General features: G+C 54.7%; 1 protein-coding gene across 1 annotated transcript; it reads right to left on the reverse strand.

Moving 5' to 3' along the window:
* Positions 1-1,359: 1,359 nt before the first annotated feature.
* Positions 1,360-20,004, reverse strand: EFHD1 (EF-hand domain family member D1). Its single transcript, XM_054074684.1, has 4 exons — positions 19,626-20,004; positions 10,202-10,349; positions 4,135-4,269; positions 1,360-3,001 (listed from the first exon to the last, which is right to left on the reverse strand). The coding sequence occupies exons 1-4, from the start codon at positions 19,925-19,927 to the stop codon at positions 2,867-2,869; spliced, it is 720 nt and encodes a 239-aa protein (XP_053930659.1). The 5' UTR covers positions 19,928-20,004; the 3' UTR covers positions 1,360-2,866.
* Positions 20,005-21,183: the final 1,179 nt, after the last annotated feature.

A 21,183-nucleotide genomic window follows, 5' to 3' on the forward strand; every position in this document is an offset into this window, starting at 1 on the left:
CTTTGTCCCTGCTGGTACAGACCCATAATCACAACAGGCTTTTCATCAAACTTCTCTATTTGCCATCCCAGACAGACTTACGAGTCACTCAGGGCATGTCAGTGGTGCCAGACCGCTATTGATGTACCAGCAGATATCAGCAAAGAGAGTTGGTATTGCCAGGACCTTTAAGAGCCACCTGTGGTGACATCAGGAATAAAAGGAGGACAGAGCATCAAGCACTGTAATACATTAATTATAGGTAAATAAAATTAAGTATTGACAGCCGGTATTAGGTGGGAGATTTAGCTAGAAAACTTCAGCACTTCCACATAACCTAATGACATTTTTATTCAATCCCAGATAACCAGAACCATTTAGAAAGCAATCAATTTCCCAATGTCGCTTTTTGCAAAGCTAATTTCAAAACACACATTGCTGCAACTGCAAAATCCAAAAGCAGTTACCATTCATCGCACTGAATAAATGCCCCAGCGATAACAGCACCTATCTGAATTGGACAAAACCGCTACAGCCACACTGCTCATTTCCTCATTGAAACTTGTCAGCTGGAGTTGACTCAAATCTATTAAATTAAAACCACTGGAAGCCCTTTTTCCACCCTCTCCTCACCCTGGGCTCCTCACCCAGCTGCACATGCAAAGCAGCACCAGTCAGCAGAAGAAAAAAAAAGGGAATATCAAGAGCTGCAGTGTTGCAATTTCCCTCTGGAAACAGAAACTAAGGAACCTTCACTCTGATTTTAGCTGACCTCCGAGACCCGGGGGCTCACAGACACCCAGCGAATGAATTGACTGCCAACAATGCACAGAGCACTGAATAAAATATTTATGTTTTCCATTTCATCACTGGATCATACCTGAAACGACGTGCAGTTAAACCTCCTCCTGAGCTCCCCCAAACCAACTGTGCCAGCAAAGCGTAGCAGATCAGGAACAGTAGAAACAAGATATGTGGGCATCTGAAAATGTGTCCAAGCGTTTTTTAATTCCCTTCTATGCATAAAAAGGCAGAAAGAGGAAATGGAAAGGGAAACCTGGCTGAAGCAACCTGCTGGGGCACTAGGAGGGCTGAGGCACAGGGCTACTTTCAGATAAGGGAAGGCTGACAGCCTACAGATGTCAACATTTCGTATAGTGGGCAGTATTTCAAGTATTTACACAGCCCTGTTCCCTTCTGAGGAACTGCAAACATTAGGGCTTTTTACACCAGAACTGCTCTACAGAAGGGGCAGAGCTATCAAGAAGGGGCTGAATGCTTCCCTCACTCATCCAAGTCAGGATGCTGAGCTTCAGGGATCACCGCTGTATTCTGTGAAGAAAATGGTACATTCAGGCACCTAAAATAAACCACAGACAAGACTGGAGATAATGCTTTATTTGTACATTTCAGCAACAGGAGAAATAATTGAAGATGAAATTATCTGCTTTGTTGTAAAGTATAAAAACATTTAATTATAAATATTTAGCTAAAAAAGCGTGATTTATAAAATATAATCTGTGAAGATATATATACACAGTTTAATTGTTTAGCAATTCTTTCACCTGACATTAAAGAGGAGAGGTTTTTCTATTTATTATTCCACGCTCACAGTTTAGTGCTCACAGTTTAAGAAGCGAACAGACAAGTGAAAAGATGACTGTGGAGTTTTGTTCTGGAAAGGAAAAAAAGAAATGAAATGCACAAATTGGGGTAATAGCAGAGGCAGAGTTTGAGCAAATCCACATTGCAAGAGGTTTCTGAGGGAACGCAGCTCCCCTGCTATGATCTACAGCGTAGGTATCCAGACAAGCAGTGGGCATTTTAACATTTGTGGGCAAGTTTCCTGTGTTTGCAAAAGAAAATGGCTAATGATTTAGAGCAAACCCTCCAAATTTGGTTCAGCTGAACGTGCTCACCTCGCTGGTCTTCCCTTCTTGAGCAGGGATCGCTCAGTATGCTGGGCTGGTGTTATCTGTTGTGGCTCTAATGAAATCAAACAATGCCACCTTCATGATTCAGGATATGAGCAAAATTCCAAATAGAAAACCCCAGCATGCCGTCCAATTGCATCGTCCAGCTGGCAATATCCCTTACAAACAGATACAGCTGCCTAGGGCTGGAAAATACAGTGAAGACGTACAGTACACTAAAAGTGATGGAATGTGAAAGAAGGTGGATGGTCAGGCAACTCCGTTTTCTATTCCTCGTTTAAGAGAGAGCCAGCTTCCTCCCTTCGAAGCCTTAGGAAATCTCTTATCGAAAGGTTTGTTACTATGGCACTTCAGAGAAGAAGAACTGGAAGACTCTCCAACATGCTGGGTGGCAGAAAATGCTACATTAAATGATAATTAACTTGATCCGTGTCCCTAGAAACTATCTTTCTCTCTTCACAGTGTTTTCACAGTGCCTGCGGCACGGGGCTTTGTGGAAGGAAAGGGCTAGTCAAGGATGCGTGACAACACCCAACAGCAGTACAAGCGTACAGAAAGTCGAGCTGTACTTTATACACCCTGATTTACACAAGACCTCGCTACTTGCCTGTAAGCAAAGAATGAATTAATACCGAGTTAAGAGAAAAAGGGTGTAGAGAAAAGAAGGAAAGAATGAAGTAGGCAAGCATGACACATGTCAGTGCTCGCCGTGATTTGCTACCTGCTGTTTCTGCTTTAGGGTGGTGTGCTCGTGACAGTTCAGAGCAAACACGACTCACATCGTTACGAATGCATTGTAACTGCGAGAAACTCAGAAGGATCTTCAGGAGAGGAAGGATAGCGAAGCTGTAACGAATTTTAGGCAAGATCCAGGCAGTTCTCTCCAGGTAGAGCCCTGATCTGGGAAACGTACCAAGTCGTGTGCAATCTCAGAGTGCGTATTGGCTGGTCGGTTACTGGGTAAACGCAGACTTTAACTCCCTGAAAGCCGCTCGGCGGTGTTTCCTTTCCTCCTCTTCCCGCTTTCGCTCATCCTGCTCAGCTTTTATCTCCGCTTCAAACTTACTGGCTGAAGAGAGGGCTTGAACCTTTATGAGAAAGAGAGAGACAAAATAAAAGAGCATCAAGCCTTGCATCAGGGGAGACCCAGAGCTTGAACTACTCCAAGATGAGCAACGTAGGACTATTTGCTGCATTTCCCAGTGCTTGCTGGAAAGCTCTGTCAGGATGGGTCAGGTATTAATTATACTGCAGTACTTGGGTATTTACCCCCAACACCTGTTAGCTTGCTTGACCTCAACATCAACCAAATAAAGGTCATTTACTAACAGTAAAGCCACTAACAAGTGACCAAAACAATGCTTCAGCACTGAGTCACATACATTCTTTCTGTAAGCAGGCAGCGTAGCACAAGTTGTGAGTATACACTGGGAGAAACTACTGCAGAAAACAGTTCAGAACCCCAGCCAGATCTGAGAACATCATACTACACAACGGATAATCTGCAGATCAAAGAGACATTGTTTATTTGCTGGCTATTTTTCCAGCTTTCATCTCAGTACATCTGCTGTGCAATAGCTGTGTTATGCTCTTGGGAAAAAACTTCTTACATAAACAACCAGGATTATTTTCTCTCCAAGAGAGCTTTCAAAAAGGGTGCTTTGTCAGCTTTGAATGGTGCAAAGCTCTCTGCCAACCCCAAGACCCTGCAGAGTAATTTTGATTCCAAAGGTTACAGAGAGCTGCTCGAGAGAGAGATGTCTGAAAACCTACACTCCAAAATACTCCATTCACCGCTGAACTCCGAGTCTTCTGGTTGAAGGAGGTTTTGCAAAATAGGAAAATCTGTCCGTATTGCATTACTTTTCAGGATGCTTTTGTCTTTAAAAGCGGCTGGCCAGCTAGCGCCACAGAGCTCCCAGCCACAGGGGTGCAGGTCAGCCAGTTCTACCGGGGTGAGGCCCAGAGCAGAGATGGTAAATTAAGCTGTTCTCATGTTGACTGACCTGCAGAGGAAGGCTGTAGCCAGAGTCCAACAAAGTCTGAAGGGAAAAAGCTATGTCTGAGTTGAAGGTGGGGTGGGGGCACATGAAATAGGCATCCTTTTAGCTAGGGAGAAATCTGACAGTACCTTCGACGGAAAAGCAAGCAGGGTCAATATCTCAGTGGCAATTAATGCCAGTGTGCAGAGCTTTTAGTGTTCCGCTGTGTCACACCATACCTTAGCTTCAAAGAAGTTCTTGGCTCCTTTGACTCCCTCAATGGAGACATCTATCTCTGAGAGCTTCGCAAGAGTCAACAGGCCGCTGTCCTCCTCGAGTTCCCCAGCTGCAGCCTTATGGAAAATCAGCAGGAACTACCAAGATAGAGAGGAAACATTTCAGTTCTTCCCTGAGGCCCAAACAAAATACAAACAGCAAAGACTTTTACTTGGAGGGGGCTGGAATTTACATTTTTGAGCAAAGAAAATCAGGTCTATATAAATGACTCGGCACCGTGCAGCTTGTGCTCCAGTGCTTTGGCTCTGGTACACAGCCCTGTTAGACCAAGGAGTAGAACTCTCAGACAAAAAGGGTTGCACGGAGAGCAGAGCCCGCCTGAAGCACAGCTCCTACCAAGCCTGGGCTGCTCCATGGCCAGAGGAAGATGGCTTTAGACTGGACATAAGGAGGAATTTCTTCACCGTGAGGGTGCTGAGGCCCTGGCCCAGGTTGCCCAGGGAAGCTGTGGCTGCCCCATCCCTGGAGGTGTTCCAGGCCAGGTTGGATGGGCCTTGGGCAGCCTGAGCCAGTGGGAGGTGTCCCTGCCCATGGCAGGAGATTGGAATTAGATGATCTTTAAGGTCCCTTCCAACTCAAACCAGTCTATGATTCTATGAAAGCAGCGCAAAGATGGCTCAGATCTTTGCACCCCAGGTTCCCTGGACCGAGGAACCAGCGCACTCCTGTTAGAGAGAACAGCAGTCCAAGCGTGTGCACCTGAAGGAGATCTGGGGACTGCTCTGAACTGCCTAGCTGCCTTCTCTCCTTCCAAAGCCCTGTGGTCCACATGGTATAGGAGAATAAAACAAAATTAAGGTCAAATGCACCAGGACAACAGAACATAGTTACTTCAGCCAGTCCCTTGTCTAGAGCATGGCAAAAGTGACTTCAAAAAAATCCATCCTCGTAGCTATGTCTCAGCCTGTTCCAGGGAACCCCAGCTGTTTTCGCCAAGGTGAGCAAAGCCTGTGTATGGTGGTTGTGTCATTAAATAACACACAGGAGAGCTTCTCCATGATCTGACAGAGGTCAGGTCAGAGTATGCCCTTGTGACAGCCTGAGCAGCTTTGAAGGAGTGTCTGCAGAGCAACTGGTTTTGAAACCTTTGTCCCACACTGGACTATAGATATTTAATAAATCCAGAGTCACTACAGTACAATGCATATTGGTATGTGAACTGCAAAAGAAAACAAGGCAAGAGCCCTGATGCCCTCCAGGAAAGCACACTTGTTTTTTATTTAACAGAAGGGACAAGACCTGCCAGCTTAAAAATAAAAACCTCTGCATCTTCCTCCTGCTAACTGAATCCAGGTTAAGATGTGGATGCTCTGTGGGTAATTTTGAGAGGTCCTGTACCTCTCTGCTATTCCTGGCCATCCAGGAGGTGTCTCAATGCTTGGCACAGCATGGAAAGAACAGAGACTCGAACAAGTCATCCAGGCACAAAAGGGAGCACAAGCAACAAAGCTGCGCCACTGCACCACTTCAGTCCAGGGCAGAGGGACGCAAGTACCACGTCAGGCTGTCCTGAAATCCATTCGCACAAGAACATCAAATCTCTCCAGTGCTGAGCTGCCAGGCTTGGCACTTTGCTTCCTCCTCGGATGAGCCCAAGCTGTCCCAGAGGAGGGCAGCAGAGCCCCAGCATCGGCACTGAGCCATCCGCCTGCTTCAAGCTGCTCCCAGAAGCTGGTGGAGATGCAGGAGTTTGGGAAGGTCTCCCATGGGGAAGGGTGTGGAGATGACGGCAGCGTCACCAGGCATTGCTTCATGCAACAGCCTCGTAACCCGTGTATGCTCAGCACAGGGCAGCCAGAACGCAGGCTGTGCTCGGGCAGGCAGCTTCTCCTCCTCCAAACACGTGCAAAAAATTAAATGATGCTCTGCTGAACGGGCAGAACTTCCTGCTCAGAAGGAAACCAAATCCTTCTGAAAATATCCTCTCCCTCTGCTCAGATCCGCTAGGCTCGCTCTAGTTCCTCTCCTCCTCCTCCACCACCAGGCACGGGGACACAGAGGGCTGGCAGCCAGGCTGGCATTAGTCATGGTTCCTCCTCATAGTTTCTTTCTTCTCCACTCTGTGAGTCCCACTTCCTGGCATCGGAAAAGGGCAGTGGAGGCAGCACAATCCTGGGGTCTGGTACAGCTGCTGCCGGCGAGGGGACAGGACTAGAAACACCCAGTCATGAGAACAAGTGTTGCATGAATCATGCTGAAAGTAGGCAATGGGGCAGCGATCCTCTGGTGGAGCACAGGCTGCTGCCACCAGAAGAGCAGGGTGAGCTAAAGGAAACCAGGGGCTGAGCCACCGGTCGGCACGCAGAGCGATGTCAACCCCAGGGACCAAACAATGTGGAAAATGGGCCATCATGCTTGTTTCCACAGGCGCTCAGGAGCAATCTTTCCTCACGTCCCTGCGGCTCACCTCATGCTATTTGCCTTCCAGGCATCGGTCTGTACCAACTAGAGAACACCTGCAATCTGCATTGCGCTCCCGTTCCCAGTCTCTCTCACACTCTTGCTGGGCCCAGGACACATCACCGGCAGCTAAGCCCCAGGGAAATGTCAATAGAGACACAAAAGCCAATAACATCAGTACCTTTAAAAGCTGTGCTCTCAAAGAAAACAACACAACACACACTTTCCACCCCACTAACCTCGTAAGATAAGAGACGGATCTACACTCGCATCCTTCATAATCCAAGACCTACCCCACAGTGCCAAGTTTCAGAGCGACAATGCAGTCACGCAGCCCCACTGGGCACCGTGCTGGCCTCAGGGATGTGACAGAAGGTACAGGACTGACCGGCAGCAGCAGCTTCCCAGAAAAGCACAGCCACCCAAGGCTGTGGTTTGCACCAGCCCTGCTAGCAAACAGATGCTGCGTGTCGGCATTTAAGCTGGTGCAGGCACAGGTGACAGTGGGTGGATTTTTGTGGGTTCTAGATAGCAGCTACAATTAAACACGACTATTATCGCAATTAGCTCTGGTTTCCTGTGGCAATGACGGAACTGGATGATTAGATGTGGTTTTTTTATTTCCACTGTACCTAGTTTTTTTAAGTCAAAATTTCTTTGCTTGAGTCACAGTGGGAGTCCTGTGCAGTCAGTTATTGAGGTGTGGAATGGGTTGGAACAGGTCCAGAGGAGGCTACAAGGATGATCAGAGGGCTGGAGCACCTCTCATAGGAGGACAGGCTGAGAGAGTTGGAATTGTTTAGCCTGGAGAAGAGAAGGCTCTGAGGAGAACTTAGAGCGACCTTCCAGTACCTGGAAGGGCTAAAAGAAAGCTGCGGAGGGACTGTTCACAAAGGTTTGGAGTGATAGGACGAGGGGCAATGGGTACAAACTGGAGAGGGGCAGATTTACACTGGACATAAGGAGGAATTTCTTCACCATGAGGGTGGTGAGGCCCTGGCCCAGGTTGCCCAGGGAAGCTGTGGCTGCCCCATCCCTGGATGTGTTCCAGGCCAGGTTGGAGGGGCCTTGGGCAGCCTGAGCCAGTGGGAGGTGTCCCTGCCCATGGCAGGGGTGGAACTGGATGGGCTTTAAGGTCCCTTCCAACCCAAACTATTCTATGATTCTATGATGGACACTCAAAGGTCAGTGGCATAAGACAGTTTTCCTAACAAGGCCAGCGGTTTGTTAGCAGCAAGTCAGAGCTGTACGAGCTTTCCAGGCAACAGCTTCCATGGAAAGGGAGGACACAACACTACTCAAAGCATTAATAGAAGGTGACCTATTGTGAGTGAAAGAGGTTCTTACCAATTCTCCAGCCAGGCCTTGAGAAGCACATCTTCAGGCAGTTATGTCAGGACTTGATATTCTCTGGAGAGGCAAACGAGCCCCTCAGTGCTTGAGACACACCCTGCTGAGCTCAGACACTCACTTAAAGCAGGGTTTCTCCTAGTGTTGTCAGAGTGCCCCAAGTCAGCTTGGCCAGCCTCCACGTGCTTGCTCACAACCTCCGTCGAGAAACAGAGTGGGTCAGGGCTATGGTCTGGTTCAGACCTCCTCACCCACCAGGAGACCTGCCTCCCCGCCAGTCCTCTGCCCGAGCACAGCAGCTGTACATGGCACATCTGCAACAAGGCAACAAGCTTTCCACTCCTCTCTACCACAAAAAGCACTGGGCACATGCCAAAGCGGCTGTGTAATTTGTTCCCAGAGCTCTGCCAGTGATACTCCTTCGTTCCAACCCATGTGCCACTCAAGCTTGCATTTACTTGACCGTCGTTTTGCATCTGGCGAGAAGCTATGACAGCACCAGCTGCCACACAGTGCTTGCCAAGGGCTGGCAGCACGGGCAGCCCGTGCCGGCTGATGGGCGGCCGTGCAAGGGGCTGCGCTCCAAACAGGTGGCAGCAGAAGAGGAGCTGCTCTGCCACTTGTGCTGCACCACTGATGCCAGGACACCACGGCAACTTCCAGAGCCCTGGGGATAAAGGCACTTCTCTTACCCAGGAGAAAGCCCCTGCAGCAAGCCCAGAGGCTGTCCCCAGCTCCTCCCCCAGAGTCAAGGGCGATCTGGGGGCACGCAGAGGGCTCCTCCTGCCCAGGGATTTGGCAATCTGACCTGGTGGTGAGCACTGTGCTCTTCCTGCTCCACTAGATTCTTTCCTACCTCTGCTTCAGCTTTGACCTGGCACATCTCCTTCACTGCCAAGAGGAGCTACTGGCTTAGGAATTTGCCATAGGGATCTGACAGGTTCTCACTTCCCAGATTTGCTTGTCTTTCCCCCTCTCTATGGGCCAGGCTCTGTAACCCAATGGTCTTTGGCCTTTGTCTTCTAATGCCCTCTTTCAGCAAAAGAAATGCAAGAAGACTCTCGAGAAGAGCAGGGGAGATGGTGTGATGTGCCAGCACGCAGAGACAGTGAAGCAGCTCTACAAACTGCCACTCACCCCTCACATCCCAACCAGCCCAGGCAGTCACGAGCCCTGGCTGCTCATCCTCCCTCCCAGACACTGCAAAGGTCTCTGCTCTTCCAAGATGAAGAAACTGATGTCCTGAGCTGTGGAGAGCTCTGTGTCTTCTCTCCACAACCAAGCACGGTGAGGGACCAGCCCCTGCCGAAACACGGGAACCCATCGCAGCTGCCCACGGAGTGGGATGAAGCAGGACAGCAGCTCAGCCCTCCCAGCCAGGCAGGACACGAGCAGCACTGCCCCTCCTGCTGCCTTAGGGGGCTGTTGGTTAATTCAGAAAGCCACAGCGTGACTTATGCTTCTGACCGAGACAGCAACCAAAGCCTGGGAGGAGGAGGTGATGCAACAGGAGGTTTTGGTATCCAGGCACCCCCTTCCTGCTGAGGTGAGTTGGGCACCCATGACTGCATGCAGGTCACTGCTCCAATTCCCTCTCTTCCTCTATCTGGCAGCAGTTCCCGCCTGCCCACGCTGCTCCCAGTAGTCTCAGCGCAGGGGTTACAGACCCATTTGCTGCATGTCCCTGCTGAGCCAGCAGGCACTACTGAACTGCTGCACCACCCCTTCCACTCCTCGCTGCGGGGAGGTGACCACCCCTCGTGGAGCTCGCCGTCGCTGGTGACTGCGAGATGCAGAGAAGGACACAATATCAATTTAAAGAGGAGGCCTCGTGCGCTCCATGAGACCAGCTGCTCCGAGCAGAGCCCTTCCTCTGCACCTGAAACAAAGCCTGAGCTGCTGCACAGCAGGAGCCCAGCAAGAGACCTTGTGACTGAGGGGACACGCCACCTCCAGCTACAGCAGGAAGCTCTGTCAGCACTCCCAGGCAGCTGCAGCAGGGCTCAAATGTGCTCCCAAAGCAGGCAGAGAGCTTGGAAAGCTTTCACATCAGGTACCATTACTGCCACGTGGAGGTGGATGCTAACAGTGGTCCACACCTCCAGGTCCCCACAGCATCAGGAAGCTCACCTGCTTCTCCACGCTCTCCTCACAGCTGGAGAAACACAGAGGGGACAGTGCTACCAGAGTACAGAGCCTGGCTGGTTCCTCCCTCTGCTCCACAGCCACATCCCCGTCTGCTCCTACAGCCACCCTCACCTCACGGAAGCTGAGCTTCCCATCGAAGTCTTCATCCACCTCCTTGATCATGTTCTTCAGCCCCAGGTGGGTCTGCGGGGCTCCCAGCTTTTCCATCATCAGCTTCAGCTCCATCAGGTCAATGTACCCATCCCGGCCTGAGTCGTACCTGTAGGGCGCAAAGAGGGAGGGGTCAGCCCTCATCATTCCCCATATCCACCTTCCCAGAAGGGGAACCATGCAACTAGATAAAGTCAGGGGGTGGTTCAAAGCTCAGGGTAGACGGGAAGCTGCACAACGTGGCCAGTGCTGAGATATGTTAAGCTTAGGGAAGTAGTGGGCAGCTTTCAGAGCTGTCTCTGAGAGAGAAGTGTTCAGGGGACCTCAGACCAAACCACCCACGCAGAAGGAGCACGGAGGAACTCATCTTATCTCAGTGGAACTTCAATCTCGCCCACTTGCGTGCCCAGCACAAAGGTTACTTAATGCAGCTTACACCATGCACCAGCCCGGGGAGGCGAAGGCAAGCTGGAGCCAACTGCTGCCGGGTCTCCTGCTCATTGAGAGGATAAACAGGGAGCAGAGACCAACCAGGACATCCCAGCAGAAAGCATCTATCTTTCTTTGTAAGCAAAACACACCCTCTCTAGCTGTCAAGATCTTGCCTCTCTGAAATGGTTTTGTACTACACAAGCTTCAGGGCAGCTGTTTATTCAGTGTCCCCGGGCAGAGCAGAAAGGCCGTCCCGGGGGAGCACAGCAATCCGAGCTGGTGCCACCGGCTGCACCATGGGGCCAGGCTGGCAGAGGAAACCAGTGCCTCCCTCTAGGAGCAAGACTGGAGTGGGAGCACGCTCCAAATACAGCATAGAGGACTGCAAGTACTCTTTGCAGGAGGAGAAAGTACCTGTGCAAGGGACGGAGTGCTTTAAGGATGGGGAGGCAGTGACCTGCCATGCTCAGCCTGGGACCATGCACCAATTCCTCCCCTGACATCTGCTGCGGGTGTGAGCAAAGCATCCGGCGCAGTCAGCACCCGGCACTCCACACCCACCAGGGCTGTCACTGGGTGTCGAAGTCCAAAGGCTGGAGGAATGGGTGCTCTGCTATCAGACAGCCCGTCAACAGCCCTGGTCCTGCCATCAGGGTCCAGCACAGAGACAGGGGCTCGTGTGGGAGGCCAGGGCAGGGTCCACCAGGCTGGGCTCAGCCGCACGGCACAGCCTGACACTCATCACTTCCACCGTCTCGACCTCGACAGAGTTAAATTCATTCAGCCATTCAGAGGGGAAACCATAGGCACAGGGCTGAAGCTTTCTCTGTTGGCAGGAGCCAGTCAAATCCTCCATCATCCTTCATTGACGGTTAGCTCTCTTCCAAACAAACAATGGCTTTAGTTGTCCCAGACTGAGACCTGCACAGTTGTGGTTACCCTAGAAAAAAGCCCTTTCCAGCTGAGAAACCTCACAGCCGCAGAGGAAGCTGTGGCAGAGGAAAGCATGAACAAAGCTGCTGGCCCCGAGCTGCTCGCAGGCGTGGGCAGGGAAGCAGCACTGCAGCCAAGAGCCTTGCCCCTGCCCTCCCCAGCACAGGGTGCTGCTCCCCCAAACTGGAGTCGCCTCCACAGCTCTCCAGAGACCTCCACCACTTCTACAGCAGCTTTTCTACTCTCCATGCCTCCCTGTTTCCAAGGGTCCTAGGTCCAAGAGTGGTCAGGGATGCCACCGTACCGGCATGCAACTCCTGCTACTGCTCTGCCCGCACAGTCTGCACCCAGCAAACCTGAAAGCCCATCAAGCCAGACACCTTTCTGGAAAAGTAGGAAAGAAACCTCCGTCAGAGCAGAAACCAGGTCACAGACCTGAGACGTCACGGGGAGAAAAGACAGCAGGTTCATCACAGCAGGAAGGCGTCAGTTAATTAAGGCACATGTTCACAGCATTACCCAGCCCAGCTCAGAGACGCACCTTCAAGACCTCACAGAACCTAATAAGTGCAATATTTAATTGTCAATTTGCTTTTCCTTTAAGAGAAAGGGTGTGGGGACTAAGGCAGTTGAAGAGGCAGATCAGATAAAGTAACAAAGCATGTAGTGACAGGGAGGCACTTGGGATTGGGGTTGGATTCTTTTTTTGGCCCCAGCAAGCTCACGCTGCCCTTTGGCTGGGTCTGGAAGCAGGACTACACCGAGCCCCTCACCAAGGGCTGCCCACCTGGCATCAGGACACTGCCCAGCCCCTCTCGGAGGCACTGGAAAATAGAAAAGGCAGGAGGGCACACGCTCAGTTCTCATCTCACCCTTCTGCTACAGACATTACCCACAGGCAAACACCATCCCTTAGTGCCTGCGCTGGCACTAAAGCCCAGGGGTAAATGTGCCGCCCTGAAAGGGTTAAGCGTGGGGCACAGCTTCAGGGCTCCTCATCCCTGCAGAGAGGCAACACAAAGCCAGGATTGTGAGAAATGGGGTCTTGCCAGTGGCGGCAGAGCAGCACGCTGTACCAGCCGCACAACGGGTGTTGAGCGACGGGGCTGGGGTACAGCCGGTGCAGAGATGTACCCCTACATCCAGTTTCCAGTCCTTGCAGTCAGGGACAGCCCCGCGGGGGGACGCTGAAGCCCCCATATGCTCAGTAGCAACCTGCAGAGCAGCAGCAGCACCCTGCAAACTGCTGCAATCCCTCCCCACCCCCCTCACCTCCTAAAACAGCCCGAGTATTTTAGGACCTGGTTACAGCCACTCTGCTGCCACGGAGCCACGCAGCCAGACTATTTAGGGAGAAGCATATTTATAGGGCATGAGAGACAGTGCAAATCACTCCCCACCACCCCCGCACGCACAGGCACTCGGTGCAATGGGGCACAGTACAGGCTGCACCTTGTTGGTCATGCTCCCAGCACGCTTCAGCCCTACCAAAAACCCCACCGTCTGCTTGTTGAGAGCTCCCAGAACCCCACTGTCTGCTTTTCAGGAGCTCTGATCCCTCTCAGAGCTATATAACTGCCTGCACGGCAGCCCTGTCCCAGTGACGGACACTGGTCAGCCCTAAGAGGTAGCGCAGGCAGAGCTGGAAAAGGACATCAGGGCAAGTTTTGTCCCTAAATGCATCCCAGCATCCCACGAAGCCATCCCATCCTGTGCTCCAGGAGTGGCACGGCAACAGTCCACAGCACTTGGGTTCCTTGCCAGCCTTCCCAGCTCTGCCGTCACCCGCTGTCCTGCTGTGACACTAGAGATCTGCTTCCTCCAGGCTCAAAGCTCCTCGGGCCACGAGCCAAGCCTCACCCCGGTGATGCACAGGCATTACGGAGAGAGGGGCTCTCGTGCCGACAGGCAAAGACATCTCGCATCGCGGGCAGGTGGGCAGCTCCAGCAGCAAGTCAGTGCCGTGGCGGGTCCCCACCTGCGACGGCTGGGACACCGCAGCCAGCGCAATCAGGCTTCGCAGCGCTGCCACGGCAGCATTCCTGGCAGCAGATGAGACACAGGCAGCGGCTGCCAAAATCTGCTGCAACAAGGATGCACCCAGCTTCCCACGCTGGCTCGCTTCCACCCGGGCTGCAGAGCGTGCCTGGCTGCTGAAGCGCTGGGGGAGGAAAGCAGGAAGAGAAACTGGGGAGGAAAGAGGGAATACTTGCTCAATAGACTTGCTTAAGAGCAAGGAGTGTGTTACACACGATTACAGTCCCAGTCCAATCATTGCACCGGTGTTATGCAGCACAGCTGAGGGGAGGAAAAAGGAGATGCTGAGGACTGCATCACCTGTACTGACTCAGCAGTCACCTCCCCAGCTGCACGAAAAGCCCCAAGGGGGAAAAAAAAGGCTATTTGAACGAGCAATCCCAAATCCTGAAGGATCAAAGAGCAGTTTCTAAACATTCATGCTTCTTGAGAAAGGCTGGAAAGAAAACCTGCCCTCCCTGTACAGGTTCACTGCACCTGAGCTTGCTCCACACACTACGGGCACCTGCACTTTGATCTGCAGTTCCTGCATGCTGCAATGGCCTAATACAGGCTTTGGAATAAAGCAGTCGGAGTAATGATGCTGAAGTAGTAATAATCTCCTCTTAAACATTTCAAAATCCTTTCTAAGTAGTACTTCATTCCCTCTGAGCATTGTGTTCTACCTTACATGGGAGAGGGATGCGCTGATCTCTTCTCTCTGTTATGCAGTGGTAGGACACATGGAAATGGTTCAAAGCAGCCTCAGGGGAGGTTCAGGTTGGACATGAGGAACTATTTCTTTAGGTAGAGGGTGGTCAAACACTGGAACAGGCTTCCTGGGGAGGTGGTCGATGTCCCACACCTGCCAGTTTGAAAGACATTCGGACCAATGACCTTAATGACATGCTTCAACTTTTGGTCAGCCCTGAAGTGGTCAGGCAGTTGGACCAGATGTGATCGTTGCAAGTCCCTTCCAACTGAAATAGTTTAGTCTGTTGCTGAGAGCATTGAAAACAATTCCTCCGTATCGAGGGGGGGAAAGGAACAGGCTCCTTGGCCATGCACAGCTCCATCCTTTCCAGCCCGGGCAGCAGGAGCTCTCCTGTTCTTGGAAGAACATGAGGGCAAGACAAAAGTCTCATCCAGCAAGATTTTCTCTGAGATGCTGGGCGAGACCTGAGGCACCAAAGCCTGCAGGGTCCAGGCTCAGTGCTCAGCACTTGGGGTGGCCAAGTTCCCATGGGGACAACCTCCCTGCCTGCTGGACTCCAGACACAGACCAGAGACAACCGGTGACACTGGGAGCGCCGGAACAAGCAGGTCTGCGGCAGCACATCAGACAGGTCCCTTGGTGCAGTAGCAGCAAGCGAGGCACTCCTGAATGGCTCCAGGAGGGCAAAGGAATATCACAGCCTCTCCCACCAGCCAGGCACAAGGCACTCGTGATGTGTGTGGGCAACACATGAAATTCCCCAAGTACAAAAGCAACAGCAAGGCTGGAATGTCTTCACTCCCTCGCACCCTGCAGAGGAAGCTGGTGGCTGTTTATGTCCCCTCTACATACCTCAGAAAGGTCACTCCTGCCAGGCACAGCCTCACAGCCTGGCTTTCACACCCCCAGACAAGACAGCACCAAGGGGAGCTGTGAGACACCAGAGCTCCTGTGGGTTTGCTCGCAGGACTTGGGGAAGGGAGGTTATCATGGTTACCACTGTCCCCACACATTGTCAGAATAGGCAGCTAATTAGGTCACATTATAATTAGCCTGAGCTGCAGATTTCCTGGCCCTTCTGCAAGAAAAAATACCCACCCCAAGAGCCACCTGTGCCCAGCAGCCCCACATGCTCCTGCAGCCTCAGAACCCACAGCAGATACCTGCGCTCTCTGGAGCAACAGGGCTGAAACTGGGGGGATGCTGCCACGAGGAGACTGGGACAAGAGGGAGAAAGAGCCCAAATGTGGCAGCAGGAGCAAGGAGCATCGTTTCTGCTTTGGGAGGTCCTCCCAGTGCAGCCAGCAGCACACAGCACCTGGATGGAACACTGCATTTCAGAAGTCCAACATTCAGACAGGCCCTTTGCTTCCACCCTGGCACAGGGCAGTCACAGCCACCAGCTCTGCTATCATAGAATCATAGACTCAGTAGGTTGGAAAAGACCTCTTAGATCATCGAGTCTACAGGACACCCTGGCAGGCATCAGAGCAGCGCTACCACCAGCAACTCCCTGTTCTCAGCCAGAACCCATCCCACATCGCACCTACGTCCCATAGGCTCAAGTTTAGTCCGAATTACAGATTCACAAGATGCACTAAACTGTTAAGAAACACTTTTGGATGGCCAATCTGATAGCAGAAACCTGGCATCCCGTGGCAGCAAGAGGATACATCCCTGCCTGCCAGAGGCTTGTTTTTTACCTTTAGTAAGAAAGGCCCCGGGTTGTGGTGGCCAGAGCCAATAACCCATATAGAGAATAAAAGCCTTAATCACATTAACTCAAGCTCTGACTGGCAGGAATTAAGGGGACCATTTCCTCTCCTCCTGGAGCACGTGTTGCCGGCCAGTACTTGAAATGGGTTGCTGGGAGCAGATGGAGCAAAGACCAGATCCTTCGCCACCGCTAATGCCAGGTGCCTCTAACAGAGTGAAACCAGGACGGGGCTCTCTGTCCGCCGGCCAGGGGAGCACAGGAGAACACGCAGCCCAGGTTCTTCCCCTGTCGGCACGGCTGGCGGGCGCTCAGCTCCAGTAGTCCTCGCAGGGTGCCCAACGTTTCCCAGCTACATTGACCAGCTGATTAGCATTCAACTGCAAAGCCTAGGTTCCCTCGCTTACAAGGCCAGCATTTAATGAGCTCATTGTTGAAAAATTCGGCTGCAGTTCAGCCCTTCCACTTCTTATTTCCCAAACCACCGCTGTTCCTTTCCTTATCCCTATGGAGGCAGTGCCGCTGCCTACTCGAGGCTCTCTCCTGCAGCTTCCGGGCGTCGCAGCTGCCTGCACCGTTTGTTCTCCCGCCATCGCGGCACGACGTCCCAGCCCTCTGCAGAGCAAGATCCCCATCCTCAAGAGGGGTGCAGGAGTGAGTGGAGCAGGAGTCTCACCCAGAGCACCTCCCTTCTAGCACCCATCTGGCCAAGACCACACTGCTCTGCAACAAAGAGCTCCGGTAAGCTCACAAAAGCCCATCGCTTCATCTTCTGCAGCGACAACCCCAACTGGGGCCAGCAACAGCCCCACCGTGTTGGGAGCTGGAAGCGTTTAACCAGGCTCTCGGTCTCCTCACAATGACCCCAGCCTCCAGGGTGCACAAGGTGGCTTTCAAGGAGGAGGATGACCTGACAAATTACGAACCCTGCTGCGGTCACCTCCGTCAGCTGAAGCAGGTCTTTGCACCTTGCTGTGACAGCCCACGCAGCTCCTCTGTGGTCCTGCCTCCTGGTGCCTGGCAGCAGCTCGCCCCGAGTCCGGCAGCGCTGCCTGCAGCCGGGTGACACGTGTGACTGCCTGCCCGACCCCTTTCCTTGGGGCTGAGAGGACACTGATCCCCAGGAGCACAAGAGTTTGTGGTGCTGGAGGGAAACCTGAGCACAGATAATCAAAGCTACCCGGACACAGCGCAACTGCAGGAGCCAGGATGGGGCTCAGCAAGGAGAGAAGAGGGCAGGATGGTGGTCATGGAAAGGGCGAAGCTTTTCTGCTTGCAGCAGCAGCTCTCTGCATTGCCACCAGCAGCCTGGCTTTAATGCCAAACTTCCTGCCGGGAGGGGATCCCCATCCTAGCCCCCAGGAAGCAAGAGGAAACCATGCTCAAGCTTGGTCTGAGTGCACTGGAGGGAGCACAAAGCCTCCAAAGCAGAGTGTGGAAGGAGCTACAGCACAGCCGGGGATGTTTAGGGTCGCAGTTAAGTCCAGCACACTGGGAGGTCCCGGGGCACAGACCCATCAGGTGTCCCAGGGTGTGGGGGGGCAGCACCTGTGCCCTCCCAGTCCCCTGTCCCCACAGCTCCGGGCCACAACAAACAGCCCTTGTCCCAACCCCGGGCCATGAGCTAAGTGCAAGGCTGAGCTCCAGCCCTTAGACTGAGGCAAATCCCATGATCCACCAAAGCACAGGATAACATGGGGATCCAACTCCATGAGGTCCCCCCAAAAGCACAAGGACAATGTGGGGACCAGACCCTCCCCCCCAATTATAGGGACAATGTGGGGATCAGATCTGCCCCTCCAAAGCACAGGTACAACACAGGGATCAGATCCACACACACCCCAAAGTACAAGAATAACGTGGGGATCAGACCCCCCCCAAAGACCAAGGAGTGGGGATCAGCTCCCCCTCCCTCAAAGACTGGGGATAATGTAGGGATCAGATCTCCCTCAATTCAGGGAATGAGGGTCAGACTGCTTGAAATCACAGGGACACGGGGACCAGACTCCCTCCCAAAAACAAGGGACAAAGTGGGGGTCAGACCCCTACCCCCCAGGCATGGGGACAACATGGGGACCAGACTAGATCCCCCCCAAAACACAGGGCATGGGGATCAGACATCCCCCCAATACAGGGAACGGGGATCAGATCCCTCAAAGCACAGCAAATGGGGATCAGACAACCCCGAACTCAGTGAATGAGAATCAGACCCCTCCAATGCAGGGAATGGAGATCAGAGCCGTCCCTACCCCAAAGCAGAGGGCACAGGGATCAGACCCCCTCAGTTCAGGGCATGGGGATCAGAGCCCCCCAAAGCATGGGGACTGGGGACTGCACATTCCCACAAACCTCAGGGCACGGGGATCAGACATCCCCCAATTCAGCAGACCCCCCCCCCGGAAAGCACAGGGATCAGACTGGACCCTCCCCAAAGCACAGGGACCAGACACTTCCAACAAAGATCAGAGCACAGAGACCGGACACCCCCAAAGCAGAGGGCACAAGGACCGGACACCCCAACAAAGCTCAAGGCACAGGGACCAGACACCCCCCCCCAATTCAGGGCATGGGGACCAGACACCCCCAAAGCTCAGTGCACAGGGATCAGACACCCCTACAAAGCACAAGGCACGGGGACCGGACACCCCTTAATTGAGGCATGGGGATCAGAGCCCCCCAAAGATCAGGGCATTGGGATCAGATCCCCCCAATTCAGGACACAGAGATCAGAGCTCCCCTCAAAGCAGCGGGCACAGAGACTGCACCCCCAACAAAGCTCAGGGCACAGGGACCAGATCCCCACAAAAAGCACAGAGCACGGGGACCAGACACCCCCAGTAAAGCACAGGGCATGGGGACCAGAGCCCCCCCCAAAGCACGGGTCACGGGGACCGGACACCCACAACAAAGCAGAGGGCACGGGGACCAGACACCCCCCAATTCAGGCACTGGGACTGAACCCCCCAAAACACAGGGCATGGGAACCGGACCCTCCCAAGGCTCGGGGCACAGGGACTAGACCCCCCGATTCAGGGCACGGAGACCGGACGCCCCCAAAGCACGGCGATCAGAGACTGGACCCACGACAAGGTAGAGGGCACGGGGACTGTACACCCCCCAATTCAGGACACGGAGATCAGAGCCCTCCCCAAGCTCGGGGATCAGAGTTCCCCAAAGCAGGGGGATCGGACCCCTCCAAAGTCGAGGCACAGGGATCGGAGCCCCCAAAGCAAAGCTCGGGGATCGGACACCCCCAAAGCAGAGGGATTAGAGCCCCACAAAGCTTGGGGCACAGGGATCAGAGCCCCTCAAAGCAAAGCTCGGGGATCGGACACTCCCCAAAACTCGGGGACCGGGGACCAGAGCCCCCCCCAAAGCAGGGAGATCAGAGCCCCGCAAAGCTCGGGGATCGGAGCCCCCCAAAGCTCGGGGATAGGAGCCCCTCCCCTCCAGAGCTGGGGGATCAGAGTCCCCCCAAAGCAGGGGCATCGGACCGCCCGCAAAGCAGGGGGATCTGAGCCCCCCCAAAGCTCGGGGATCGGACTCCCCAAAGCGCGGCGCCGGGAGCCACTCACAGGCGGAACATGCGCTCCATGTCCTTGATCTGCCGGCGGCTGAACTCCTTGAACTCGGTGTAGGGGTTGAAGACGGCGGCGCGGCGGGGCAGCGCGGCGCCCTCGTTGATGTCCTGGCGGCGGCTCAGCTTGGCGCTCAGCTCCGCGTCCGCGCTGCCCCGCGGGCACTCGCCGGCCTCCGCCGCAGCGGGGACATCGCCGGGGACAGCGGGGACACCATCGGGGACAGCCCCCGGCGCCGCCCCGCTCTCCTCCAGCAGCAGCCGCCGCTGCAGCTTCTGTGCCAGCTCCTCCGAGGCCATCGAGCGCCCCGCGGCCACCCCGCAACTGCCGGCCCGCACCCAGAGCCGGGATGGGGCGGGACGGGGCGGGGGGAGAGGGGGGAGCCGGGATGGGGCGGGACGGGGCGGGACGGGGCGGGGGGAGCCGGGAGGGGGGGGGGTGTGGGGGGGAGGAGGGAGCCGGGACGGGGGGTGGAAGGAGGGAGCCGGGATGGGGCGGGACGGGGCGGGGGGAGAGCCCGGATTGGGGCGGGGGGGGGGAGCCGGGGGGGTGATGTAAAAAGCTGGTATGGGGAGGGGGGAGAGGGGGGAGTCGGGATGGGGCAGGACGGGGCGGGGGGAGAGTCGGGATTGGGGGGGAAAGAAACTGGGATGGGGCGGGGGAAATAGTGAGATGGGGCGGGGAGAGCCGGGATGGGGCGTGAGGAAATAGTGGGATGGGATGGGGTGGGACGGGACTGGGGGCAGCCTCGATGGGGAGGGGGTGAACTAGGCGGGGGAGCTGGGATAGGGTGGGATGGGGGGGAGCTGGAATGGCGAGAGGGGGACGGGGGAACAGAGGCGGAGCGGGGAGAGCCGGGATGGGGCGGAGGCGAGCCTGGATGGGGAAGGGGGAGAACTTGGAGGGGGGGGAAGCGGGGATGGGGCGGGGGAAATGGTGGAGTGGGGCGGGGAGAGGGACTGGGGTGGGGAGCCGGGATGGGGCGGGGGGGGGGGGGGCAGTGGGAGCTGGGATAGGCAGGGATGGGGCGGGAGAGAGCTGGGGTGGGGAGGGGGGATATAGTGGGATGAGCCGGGATGGGGGGGAGGGAAGCGGGATGGGGAGCGGGTGGCGGGATGGGAGGGGAGGAGGGAGCTGGGATCGGTCAGTCCTCCCTGCAGGCACCCCACAGGCACCCGCTGCCCTTAAGCTCCGTGTGTGCCTCCCCTCTGTTATCTCCTTGGGCTAAAATTAACCCGGGACAAAGCCGGGCTCAGCTCTGGGCTCCCCCACCTTCCCACTACCCCGCTGCCCTTCCCGGGCTCTGCGGGACAGGGGGGTCCCTCCCGCACCATCCCAGCCGAGAGGAAGCCGGTGGCATCTCCCGAGATCGGATTAGGGCTGGCGTGGGACACTCCAGGGCGGCTGCTGATGGGATTTACCCACCGGGCACGAGGGGGGAGGGAGGGGCTGGGACACGCCGCCTGCTCGCGGCCTGCGCGCCGTGGGGAGCCTGTCCGCCAGCGCCCCGCCGCCATGGGTGACCTGCGGCTGGCTCTCCTGGGCGAGCGCATTC

This window comes from Cuculus canorus, chromosome 9, assembly GCF_017976375.1.
Source record: "Cuculus canorus isolate bCucCan1 chromosome 9, bCucCan1.pri, whole genome shotgun sequence".
In the NCBI taxonomy this organism is placed as follows: domain Eukaryota; kingdom Metazoa; phylum Chordata; class Aves; order Cuculiformes; family Cuculidae; genus Cuculus; species Cuculus canorus.